The following is a 12,162-nucleotide window of genomic DNA, read 5'->3' as shown; positions in this document are numbered from 1 at the left end:
GGGTCTGGCCTCCCAGCCGCCCTTGCACCTCTGTGACCCCAGGCCGGCAGAGTGGCTTGACTGGCTGGGGACTGCGTATCCTCTGATATCAAACGAGATCTGTTTGGGGGGACTGGGTCCTAATCATGCCTCCTCCCACATCCCACTTGTAGCCCGTGTGGGTGACTGACTTGTGTGAGGCAAGAGCGCCCAGGAGTCAGACCTGAGACTGGCTGCCTTCCTGGGGCTGCACACTGGCCTACAGGCCTGGGGACAGACGCTTTCATGAGGTGGCACATTATTGCATGGAAACCCTACAGCCCCGCAGAACAAGTCCTACCCAAATCTAGTCACACATTTCCTGACTCGGGAAGTGTTCCAGAAGGCCAAGAGGGTGAGGCATACTTAGGCTGAAAAATGCAGCAGTTACTTCTCTTCGTGCTTTCACACTTAGGCATACCTAGAATGTCCTGATGTCAGATCTACTCTCGTAGAAGAAGTCCCGGCCATAGAGTAGAGCCAATATAAGATTTTCCTACATCCGAGCTTTTTGTTTCCTGGAAAATATTCTACCCTTCACACATACACCACTTGCTAATAATGAACAATCAATAATGAGGCGAGGGGCTTCCCTGGTGGCACAGTGGTTTAGAGTCCGCCTGCCGATGCAGGAGACATGGGTTCATGCCCCGGTCCGGAAAGATCCCACGTGCCGCGGAGCGGCTGGGTCCGTGAGCCATGGCCGCTGAGCCTGTGCGTCCAGGCTCCGCAACGGGAGAGGCCACAACAGTGAGAGGCCCGCGTAAAAATAATAATAATAGGGCGAATAGACAACAGCCGTTTGTCCCCAGAGCATTTTCCCTTGAGCAGCCTGCTTGGAGGAAAGCAGTGGGCGCTCTCGTCCCTGTTGGTGTCAGCAAAGAGGGACTTAGGTTTGAGTGCTCACTGAACACAGCTGCTTCTGGACAAATGAAAGATCCTGAGCTCCGGGCTGTCCTCGGTTCATACCGCAGCACCGGAGAGAAGCTGCAGGGGCACTGCTGGACCTCCCACGATCCACACCGCCACAGCCGCCGCCACAGCCGCCGCGCTCAGCTCCTGCTCCCAGCGGGCAAGGGGCCTGGCTGAGGGGGAGGCGACAGTGAACAGAATGCTTGCGTGACTGGAGGCACTGGACCAGCTACTCGCTCTGGCCCCTCCCAGGGCTGCCACTCCAAGCCCGCGGGCCTCTCCACGTGTACACGCACACGCGTGTGTAGTGCTCCTCCTCCGATGACCTCATTGGGTCCAGCTGCTCCTGGACCACGTTCTACTATGTCTATCACTGCAGAATTCCGTTTGCTGCCCTGGAACAAGGCCGCAGGAGGAGAGAACAGCTTTTCAGTGGCTTTAATTAGGCAACAGGAAAAAACACAGTCTGGCTGAAAATTACCACTTGAAGCTTGGCTGATGCCAGAAAAGCAGAACAGGCTCCCTGCGCTTGGATGAGCGAGAGTCATTGATTGCGAGGACACACTTGGAGCGGGGGTAGCAGGCAGCCCCCTCACTTCTGGAAAAGAAGCTGATTCTCAGTCGCCCTCTGGCCTTTATACCTGCCCGCTGTACATGCCAACCCCACACACATACTTTTTTTCTTAAGCAGATCTTTATTGTTGGGGACAGGTAAAAAAAAAAAAAAATCTCATCTCTGTTGTGAAAATGGGTAGAGTCGGATCTGGAAGTCATTGTGGTGAACACAGATCTGGAACCCCAGGGTGGCATTTTTACAGCCACCATCCTGCCTCATCAACCTGCAGGACATGGTTTCCCTTGCTGCTGGCGGAAGACCTTGAGTATGTCACAGCTGGTGGTTTAACCTGCTTCCGATCAGCGACAAGAATTTTAAGATATTTTGGAGCTGCTTAGTGGGAATTAAGATGCCACCCACTTCGTCTGCTTCAATAACCTTTAAGATCTCTCGCACTATAGAGACCGGGATTTTTCACTGGTGAGGTGATCCTCCCCCAGCATTTTTCCCCCAAAGTTGCCACCGTATAAAACAAAAGCACCTTTTTGGCAAACCTTCCCATTGATCTTAACCTCCACACCCCCCTCCAGAAGGGGAATTCTGGTGTCAAGGGTCCAGTTGACATTAGTGGCAAGTAGTTTAGTCAGCCCTGTATGGACCGTAGAAGGATCAAAAATGACCTAATTTTTCTGCTGCAGTGACTTGCGAGGAGGACTCCTCAACTGGACTTTGTTTCTTTTGCCCCAGAAGGTTAAGTAGTTGCTAAGAGAGACCACCTTTGTTCCAAGGCCATCATGGTACAGGGCACAGACAGAAATCCCGACCATCCTCCAAGTGAGGGTGACCTCCCCTCGTCCCCACACACCCCGCCCCCCAGGGAGACACTGGCAGGGCTCCCAGAGCAGCCCCTAGCCCTAGGACGGAGCTAGGTTTGAGAGCCTCCAACTACTGCCCCATTCTTCACAGGAGGACCCGTGCTGGGCTCCTTGTGTTTCTCCAACTGGCCTTCTCAGGCTTCTTGAGCACGTGTTCCCGTGAAGGGGGGGAATGAACACGTGTCCACAAGGATGTCTGTAATCTGAGACTCCACCCCCTGCAACAGCAAGTCAAACCCGGAGAGGCGGTGGCCAGAGCTCCAGCGGGGGACCTGCCTCTGACGCTCTAATCCAAACGAGAATCCCGGCTTCCAGAGGATTCGACAGATGACCACGTTAGGGCTTGGTTCTCAAAAATTCTGAAACATAGCTGCCAAATATCCGGTGAAAGTCAAGAGGATCTTGTGTGTCCCCCGCCCCCCCCCGCCACTGGCCACCCCATGGAGCACAGCACAAGCCAAAAGATTTTTGTTACGAAGGACAGGAATGGCCAAGTGGTTGATAACGTCCAGAGATGCCTCTTTTATTTCTTACTAGGTGACTGCATTTCAGGCTGGTAACAGTAACAGTCTAATTACCAACTAAATTTGCACCTCTGAACTACAAATCAGCAATCCCACTCAGCAAGGAGCAACATGTCAACAGCTAATTGGAGGGGGCTGGGTTTTCCAAATAAATGGTCTTGATTGGCTGTGAGTGGAGCCAGGGGTGAGGCCTGAGATTATTTTAAAGGCCCTGACTTCTGACTGAGATAGGCTGAAACCCTGTGAGGCCCTAGGCAAAGCCTTCCATCCCAAATCCTAAGAGCACAGCTGTTAGCCTCCCTTCTGTGGTCAGTTCAGCCCAGACAAGGAGCTGAGCTGGGCCCAGCAGAGCGGACCCAGGGCCTACTCTTAGCTGACCTGTCTTTGGCCTGCACTCCCACCTCAGGGCACAGCCCTTTCTGTAGGTTCTTAGGAAAAAGCTAGGCTTCTGGTAATTTTTTGGTCTCTTTTAAGTTCTGCTTTGAGAAGAAAAGGGAATGCAGGGGTAACCAAGGGTGGGCAAGGGCACCTCAGCAGAGCTCCAGCGGCCCCAGGCCCAGAGCTGGGCTGAGTCAGGTCTGAGCTGGTGAGCGGTGCTCCTCCGGGAACACAGGACCACCACGTCTTCTTGGGAAGATGTCCAAGGGGGAGAACTTAGTAACAACATTCCAAGATTGTAGGGGCTGTTCATCTGAGAAGGTAGAAACTGGGAGAAGGTCAAGATCAAGGAAGAAAGAGCTAGAAGGAAGGAATGAGCAGCTCCTTATCACATGGGAGGCGCTCCATCAAAGTAAGCAATTAGTACGTGAATCATTACCGTAGCTACTCTCTTCCTCACCAGAAAAGAACACAAACTTCCTTTGAGGGCTGGAGAGCCCCTGCCCAAGAACCGGCTGACAAGCTGGTGTTTTTCCCTCAGACCAAGGCAGACCAAGTCACTTAGGAAAGGACATCCTCGCCAGCAGCTCTGCACGGGGCCTCTGCGGCTGCCGCCCTCTCCCTGCTCCACCCGCCGCGCGTGCGCCTCTGAACCCTCGGGCTCTGCACGTACGTGCCGGCACCTAAGGCAGAGCCAGAGCACCGATGCTCTGTCCCTTGGTGCCCACTTGACAGAAGAACACCCTGGCAAATACCTCACCAAGAGCTAGGGACCAAGAGAACGCTGCAGTCCCAGTTCGGGCCGGGTTATGCCAGCCCCGCGAATCCCAAGCAGACTCTCCAAACACGGAGGTTCTTCTGCTGCTGGAGAGGATGCGCACCCTAGGGTGCTAGCTGAGGAGTTAATGCAGAAAACAAGGCACCACAGAGAGGTTGGACACTTGGGTTGTGTGATTCGGGACACCCTGGAAAAGTCCAAGGGTGGAGGGAAGGGCGGGGGAGGGGGAGGAGAAGAATGCGTTTTAAATAACATCCCGGGAAGCGGGAGCCCGACTAGATGGGCTCTGGTTTGAGCTTTTCTGCTAGGAAGTCATTCACAAAGGCCTCCACAATGGCAGGGGTGATCTCCTCCACGTCCATCACGTACTTGGCCCGGGCTGACATGTCCAGAATGGTGAGCAAAGGGGCAGCCTCGGGCAGGTTGGTGTAATCTCGCAGGGAGTCGGTCATGTCATCCTGGAAGTCACCGGAGGGAAAGAAAACCAGTAAGTTTCCAAGAAAGAGGGTAGAGAGTCCCCTGGGCCCGGACTCCCCAGATGGCCTAGGGATGGAGCCATCACATCATCCTGGAGCGAGGCCGGCCTCCAGGAAAGATGGGCTCTCAGAACGGGGAGCAGGGCACCCTGCCCTGCCAGGGCGAGGGGCAGCCTGGTTCATAAAATTCTCTCTCTGCATCACCCCAAACCCCAGGCAAGCCATCTTTTCTTATTAGCACGAAAGCAGCTTTAACTTGTGAAAATGGGATGTCCTTTGATTACTTACTTTTGCAACCAACTCTCAATTACCTGCAGCCCCACTGTGGGCCCAGGCCAATCTGGACTTCAACTTCAGAATGTTTTTAAGAAAACAGCCCACTGCCCCCAGCCCCACAGCTGCAGCAGGGGCAGGAGTTACACCGCCAGTTCAGAAGCCGGGGCCCCTGAAGTGCTACTGAAGTTTACACGGGTCGCTGTATTTATCATACGTTCCCAGTGACTGCCCTGAGGAATTTCCCTAGTATCAGATGTAGCTTTAAAGTATAAAGGCAAAGAGAAATCCAAAGACAAGGAGAAAGATTTGTAAGGGAGCAACCACCTGAGATTACCTTTCACGCTGCTGATACAGGAAATGGACTGTCTATACCCATCCCCAGGTTGTCTTACCATAAAATGTGCAAAATTCTGGGTCGCCCTGCCGGAACAGGACTCGGGGTATCCCTGGCCTTAAATGTGGTGAGCGGGAGGCTCACCGGGCTCTGAGGCAAGACACGTTTCTTTCTGAAAGGGCAGTTCTTTAGGAAAGATGATTAGTTATTGTCTTTCTTTCCCCCACCCTATAAAGAGCACGCACTTCCCAGCAATGCCAGGTGATTCAGCATCTCTGGCAGCATTCACCCAACTCAGGACCTCCACCTGGGTTAATAAACAATCTTCACGATAAACAGAGGGGAGACACCTGGACAAATACTATACATCCAGTTCCCGTTAGGAGGCCAAGCCAGAGCCCGCTGCCCCCCCACCCCGCCTCACTTTCCCTGGAGCAAACACGGGGAGATGAATTTTAACGTCTGTTAAGGCTTCAGAAGGGGCAACTTCTGCCTGCAGGAGAGGACAGGATCAAGACAAAGCCGCGGCCCGCTCAGCCCTGGGGGATCATGAAGGGCCTAAGTCCAGGGCTCAGAGGCCCCCAGTTGGTGCCTGATGTTCCTGTGCCCTGTGCCCCTTTCTGGCTGCCTTGCTTCCGAGGTCAGACCAAGAGAGCTGCCAAGGCCAGGAGCCCAGGTGCAGAGCAGGGGAAGGACTGGCGGTGGGTGGGAGGGCTGGAGCAGCGGATGCCCCCGGGTCTCTGCCCAACCTCCTGGTCCAGGCTGGGCGGCCCGTCTGCCAGACCCACACGGACAGAGGGAGGGAGAGCACTGCGTCTGGAGTCACTCCTCATCTCACGTTCACTCCTCTCTCTGCCACCCACTTAACGCAGGACTTTGGCAGAAACTTCTCGGAGCCCAGGTCTCCTAAAACATGTGAAACGGATTCAATAATGGCTCACGTGGGGCTCCGCGAGCATGAGAGCCAGCCCGCACGCACAGCCCGCCCAGGCGGGGCTCGGAGCCGTCTCACCCTCTCTGAGCCTCACCCTCCTCGTCTGTGGGACGGTAAGGACGATGCTCCCTGCCCACTAGGTGAGGAGCACGTGGGTGGTCCAGGTGAGGCACCTCGCTCGGGCCTGGCCTATAGGAAACCTGCCATTGCTCCTTTTCAGCCACGTTTGTAACGCAGCCACCGGAGCCCTCCAGCCCTGCCCCCGCGCTGGCTCCGCCCTTTCTCCTCTGCGCCCATCTTTTTTCTCCGAGCCGTTCGAAAGGGGTTAGAGTTTAATACATTCAGAGCGGCTTCCACTTGTGCTTTGTGTGGAGCGGGCTGGGGACCCCCAAGGCAGGGCCCTGTGAACCTGCTTTGTTCCCTCCACCCCACGGCTGGGCAGGGTGACTTCAGCTGCCTTCCAGGGGGCCCGCGGAGCAGGGGCGGCTACTGAGGTGATGAATGGGTGGTTCCGGGTGTCGCGCCGCCGCGGCATCCCCTGGGATCCAAACACAGCGTGAAATGAGCAGGGGCTCGGACCAACTGGAGGTACAGATGGGAGCAAGGAGGGCACGGGGGCTTCAAAACGTGTATCCGTCAGTAACTGGCTTAGGCCGGTGCCCGGGTGGGGGAAGGCAGCGGCACCTGTGCGGAGGGTGGCTCGGGGTGGGGACCGGGGAGACGTGGCTGCGACCATCTTGCAGATTCCACGTGTGCGGGACCCAGGCTCCCAGACCCCCGGGGAGGCGGCCCAGCTTAAGGGCCTGCCCTTCGTCCCTCCCCCTCCCCCTCTCCCGGTGGCGAGCCTTCTGCTCCGTCCAGCCCAACCGAAGGCCCTCCACGGACAGGCCTGGGGGGTGGGAGAGACAGGGATGCCAGGAACGTCAGCACTCTCCCTGGGATTGAGAGGTAATTGCAGGTCGGAGTGGTGGTCGGATCCCCGCCAGCATCCCATGATGGGAAAAGGCCCCCTTGCGGGCCGGGGGAGGGGACTAACCAAGAAGACACTCTGTAAAGCATCAAGAGCTTGGTTTGGACCCAGCCCAGAGGGAGTAAGTGTTGATCGCGATCTTTGTGGCTCCCCAGCAGCCGGGGTGGGCATAGCCTGGGTGCAAGGGGCGGGGGGCTCTGTCATGGAAGGGCCTCCTGCGGCCCTGAGGCTGCTGTGTGTGAGAGATGGCAAGAAGGAGGCAGCAGGGGCCAGAATTGGTTTTCCTTGACATCTTTTTATGCTACATTTGTTTGTGGAGTCTTCTGGAAGCAGGGTCACCCCAGACCCCCTTCAGACATCCCCAAGGGCTGTTATCACCGGTGTTCTAAAAGCGGGCCAGCTGAGCCAGCCCCGGGGCCAGGCCACAGCAGCACTCACCTCCCCCGCCACAAAGAACAGAAGCGGCGCCTCCTCCTCTTTGGCTTTGTACTTGGCGATGATCTTCTCAGCTATGGGCTGGATCAGCTGCTTGGCCGCCTCGGACTCCCCGTCATCCTCAGAATCTGTGACAGGAGAGAAAAAGACACGAAGACGCACTGGCTTGTCAATCAAGATGGAGTGGTGCCTGGGTCCAGGGCCTGACTTGCCCATCTGAGCAGCCCCTGAAGGGAAGAGAAGCCTCCCCTGGGACACCAGCCTCGCCCCCTGGGTGCAGGAGCCACGTGTGTCCCCAGGCATAGGCCAGCTTGCTCGCTGCTCTCACACACAGGCTGTCCTGAACTATGCCCCCAGGAAGAACCAAGTAGCACTAATGCCCAGGCCAATGCAGTCCTGTTCGCTGAGCTCTTCACAAACCCACCTTGGAAGCTAAGCCTCCCCTAAGCCAGGACCTGAGGTCCCGGCAGGTTTTCCTCACAGTCACAGAATGAGATGCCGTGACCGCGGATATCTGACTTCCTAATGGAAACGGCAGAACTGGTGGTGGTGGGTCAGGACTGTGGTCTGATCAGCAGCTTTGGTGGCGGTTGGGAGGCACCAGGGCAGCTGGCAGCGGGACTTGGCTGGGAAGGGACAGGCTGACTGCAGGGGAGAACCCCCAGCCGGGCTCCCAGAGCCTCCTCTGGGCATCTCTTGCCTCCAGTGAAACAGCAGCATGGGAGCAGCTCACTCCTGCTGAACCCTGAAACCCAGAGCAAGCGCAGACCGGGGGTGGGTGGAAACAGGTGCCCGCACAGGACCTTCACCCGGAAGTGCCACACCGCCCGGGAAGCCCAGTGCGCAGGCTCGGCCCCACACACTCTAGATCCACAGTTAATTAGCTCCGTGATGCTGGGAACTCGCTTTGCCTCCCTGGGACCCTATTTCCACATCTGCAAATGGCCAGTGAGGTTCCCTACGGTCCCTCAGTTCAGAATTGCTTCCCAGGCCCCAGGATGTGGGCGTGTGAGCCTGCCCAGGAAAGCCCCAAGGTGAATGGTCCCCCAAGGCCAGCCCCTCCCAGGGCCTCTGCCCTCCAAGCGCAGGTCCAGCCTGCAAGTCAGTTTGCTTCAGGATCCCCTCAAGTCCGCATGTTGGCTCCCGCGTGGAGGCCCCCAAACCAGACTCCCAGAGAATGGGGGTCGGATGCTGCCTGCATTCTCCAGCCCCCTCACCGTGGTGCGTATGGCAGCAGCTCAGCCATGATTCCGGTACCCATATTTACTTTAAGTTGGAACCAAGCAACGAGTCCCAAGGCAGAGGGCAAGGTGGACCTTGGCCAGCAGTTGCTCCATTTGCAGAAGGAACCAGGGTCGCCCTATGGGCCTGCAGGGAGCCCGGAGTGGGTGTTCTGTGTCCTCCTGCTGTCACCCACTGGAAGTCAGAGTGGGAGAGGCAGGGAGACTGAGGGGCTCTCAGCCCCAGAGATGCCGCCCGAGGCCGGGCCCTGCTCCAGCCACCCTGGGGCAGCTCCTCAGAGCACAGGTGAGCGGCAGCAGCAGCTGGGGACGAGCCTTGGCCTAAGGGGCCCAGCCCCCCACAGCTGCTGTGCTGCAGCCTGGCCCCCAACAATGGGTCTGTTCATCACGGGGCCGAGGGCTTCCTCCCGGGCTGACCTCTTCCTCCCAGCTGGCAGCCGGGAGCAGCTAGGAAGGAAAGCACAGCAGCAGGTCCCAGAACACCACCCCCCACAGGGGAGAACCACGAGTAAATCACTGGGGTCAGGAGCACAGCAGCCGCGGAGACAAAGGCCCAGGCCCTGCGTTGCTGGCGACAGAAAGAAGGTGCGGGGACAGACTTCCCAGACCCCCACCCAGTGCGCTCTGCCCATCCCGTCCCACCCTGGGGCTCCTGCTGAGCTTCATACCTACAAAAAGGACGAGGCAGGGGCCCTCGTTGAGCTGCACGGCGTTGGAGTCGGAGAGCTCCAGCACGGGCTTGGGGTGCCACGGGAAGCCCCTGCAGTCCTCGTCGTTCAGCACCTCCACCCGCCCCTGCCGCGTGATCACCTCCCCCTGTGGGTCCAGCACAATGAGGGTGGGGATGCCTGCAAGAGAGGGCGCGAGGTTGGCCACAGACCCACAGTCCGCGGGACGGCCCCCTAGGACACAATTCAGCCAGAGAGCCCTGGGATGGAAGCTGGGCTCAGCCTCTGAAGAGCCAGGGAGCCCCCCTGGGTTGGCAGGTAACATCTCCACGGGAGCCTAATAAGCAAGTCACTCCCCCGCCCCCCGCCTCCTGGTGAATGCGCTGAAGCTCCCACCTTATCCTACAACCACGTAAAGATCAACAAGGCTGTGCGTTTCAGAACTCAGCACGGGGGCTTGGCACACAGAAGCAGAGAAGTCCTAGAGAGATCCCCAAGAAGCAGGTAGACTCCCATACCTGCAGGGAGTCTAAACCTCATGAGGTGGTGCGAACACCCACTCCCCTGCAATGCAGACCAGCACAGGTCAAGGGCAGGAGGGCCCCACCCGTGCAAGCACTGGGGGCCTGTTGCGGGGAGGAGCCTGGGACAGGGGCTGCCAGGGGCAGGAGGACAGGAGGAGGACAGCTGGCCGCCATCTCCAGCCCTGCTGCTTGGGGAGGTTCCAGCATTCGCTCTGAGGGAGGCAGTCCCTGGAGGGGGAACATGCTGACGGCAGTGCTGTCGCCCTCATGTTAGAATCCTGGGCTGGGGTAAGAAACGCAACACAAAGCGCCCCGCAAACCACAGCCCGCCTCTAACCATAAAGCCTCCAGTGGAAAATCAGAGGAGATCCCTCCTGGGTTACAGTCGCATGTGGGTTTTCCACCTCCCTGTTCTTTGTACCCCATTCCCCGCTGCTTCTCCTCCAGCCACCACCCACAGAGGCAGACTCGGCCCTGCCCTTTGGGGACACTTGTCTCTCCACTGGCAGCTGGTCCCCTCCCCCCTTGCACCAACCAGCTGCCTCCCCTCTGGAGCTGACCGGAGCTTTAATTTTATATGGGCCAGGGAAAGCCAGAGCAATTTAATATTTATAGATTCCACAGCATTCAGTCGGTAATTTGCTCCACTGACATTTTACTTCGCCACGGGGGGCGATGCTGAGGTACCAGAAATACAGCCCTGGTGTTATGACCTGCATGGTGGCTGGGGCAGCGGGCATGCAGTGGTGAGCCTGTCTGAAAAAGGAAAAACGCGTCTATTATGTTCACACCTATTAGAAGGAGTGGCTTGGCACATTGGGGAACAGGTCCAGAGAGAAACAGACTCTGGGGACTGCCTTTCCCACAACGCACAGCACATACAAACGCACGTGGCTGCAGCTGGCACACTCGGGCTTTCAGGATGCGCCCAGAGCTGTCGGGGCCTCCTGAGTTGTCCGGGTCTTCTGAGTTGTGTGTCAGAGTACAAGAGACTCGGGGCATTTCCAGCCTCATCCTCACAACGGCATGTCATCCCCCAGAGGCCTGGGGCTCACATCAGGTGTGTCCCCAACCCGGATCGGGCTGGGCTTGAGTCAGAAGCCTGAAGGGAGCCTGGGGCTGGGGCCCACAACATGACAGTCTGGCCATCTGCAGACAAATGCCTCCCCAGCACCATGCCTCATCTCAAAAATGCCTTGGCCAAGTTCTTTAATCAGTTTCTGCAATTGGGCAATTTCAAGTGTTGGGCTAAACCAGGGCCTGCCCACTGCTGTGATGAGACACGGCAGCAGGCCTGTTTGTAGCTCAGACGTGGGATGTTGAGCTGGTCTGTGGAGGGCAAGCAGGCACAGAGGACGGACAGAGAAGGCAGGAGAAGTAAAATCCAAAGGCAAAGAAGCTCACTTCCTGGTTTGGTGCCTCGGTTTCTCCAAGTGACTGCTCTAAGAGGCTTCTTTGTTACCACGGCTGCAGCCTCTCTCCGGTCATGGCTGGTGGGGACCAGGGCGGCAGGGCAGGGACACAGGCCCCCAGCTGGCCGCTGTGGAGTCCTCGCCAAGTCAACAGAGGAACAGCTCCCCCGGGCCCCCGGGTCTCCCCACTCCTCCCCCACGGCTACGTGAAAGCGAAGTCCCCCTCGTATTTGGTGCTTTGAGCCCAAGATGATGAGGTGCATGTGCCTGTGGAGTGTAAACATTAAGTGACTCGGTACAACGACCACAGACTTCAACCGAGAGAAGCCCATTTCCGCACACGGACAGAGAAAAAGAATCAACAAGCATCGCGCCAGGCCGCCTTCCCATCACCGGATCTTGGGTTAGCTTGGCCCCGGAGCCCTAAGTGTGTATGTTCCTCCAGAGACGAACCAGCGGGCGAGAAAAGGAAGCTTGCTCTCAGGGCATCTGCTCTGTGCTCCGCACAGGGCGTGGGACCTCACTCACTCCTGGAAGTACGGTTATCCTCCTCCTGCAGATGTTCACGTTGCCTCCCCAAGGTCGTCTGGCCAGTAAGTGGCCACGGTGGGACAGGAAGCCTGGTCTGCCTGCTGGAAAAGCTGCTGCTCTTTCTGCCAGGCCGGCCACTGGCGGGAGCTCTCACAGCCCCGGGTTGGGGACTCTCATCCCCAAGGAGGAGCTGGGCAGGGCGGGCCCTGCATCCACACTCTCTGCACCACCCACCTCCCTCTTCTCTGAGGCTTTGGGGAAGGAGGCTGAGATACGATCACCTCTCCCCTTTCTCCCCCGCCCCCCGCCCCACCAGCCCC

The 12,162-nt window shown here is 57.8% G+C and overlaps 1 protein-coding gene across 1 annotated transcript in view; it reads right to left on the bottom strand.

Moving 5' to 3' along the window:
- Nucleotides 1-2,859: 2,859 nt before the first annotated feature.
- The window catches only part of NXN (nucleoredoxin), a 23,467-nt gene continuing 14,164 nt past the window's right edge, over nucleotides 2,860-12,162 (bottom strand). The window contains exons 6-8 of the mRNA XM_024736039.1: nucleotides 9,376-9,555; nucleotides 7,470-7,594; nucleotides 2,860-4,499 (exon numbers count right to left, since the gene is read on the bottom strand). Of these exons, the coding sequence (XP_024591807.1) occupies nucleotides 4,317-4,499; nucleotides 7,470-7,594; nucleotides 9,376-9,555 (488 nt within the window). The 3' untranslated portion in view covers nucleotides 2,860-4,316. The remainder of the gene's footprint in view (nucleotides 4,500-7,469; nucleotides 7,595-9,375; nucleotides 9,556-12,162) is intronic.

The sequence above is a fragment of the Neophocaena asiaeorientalis genome, unplaced genomic scaffold (assembly GCF_003031525.2).
Source record: "Neophocaena asiaeorientalis asiaeorientalis breed wild unplaced genomic scaffold, Neophocaena_asiaeorientalis_V1.1 scaffold129, whole genome shotgun sequence".
In the NCBI taxonomy this organism is placed as follows: Eukaryota; Metazoa; Chordata; class Mammalia; order Artiodactyla; family Phocoenidae; genus Neophocaena; species Neophocaena asiaeorientalis.
Note: the sequence above shows the minus strand (reverse complement) of the source record. Positions and strands in the feature narration are given on the sequence as shown.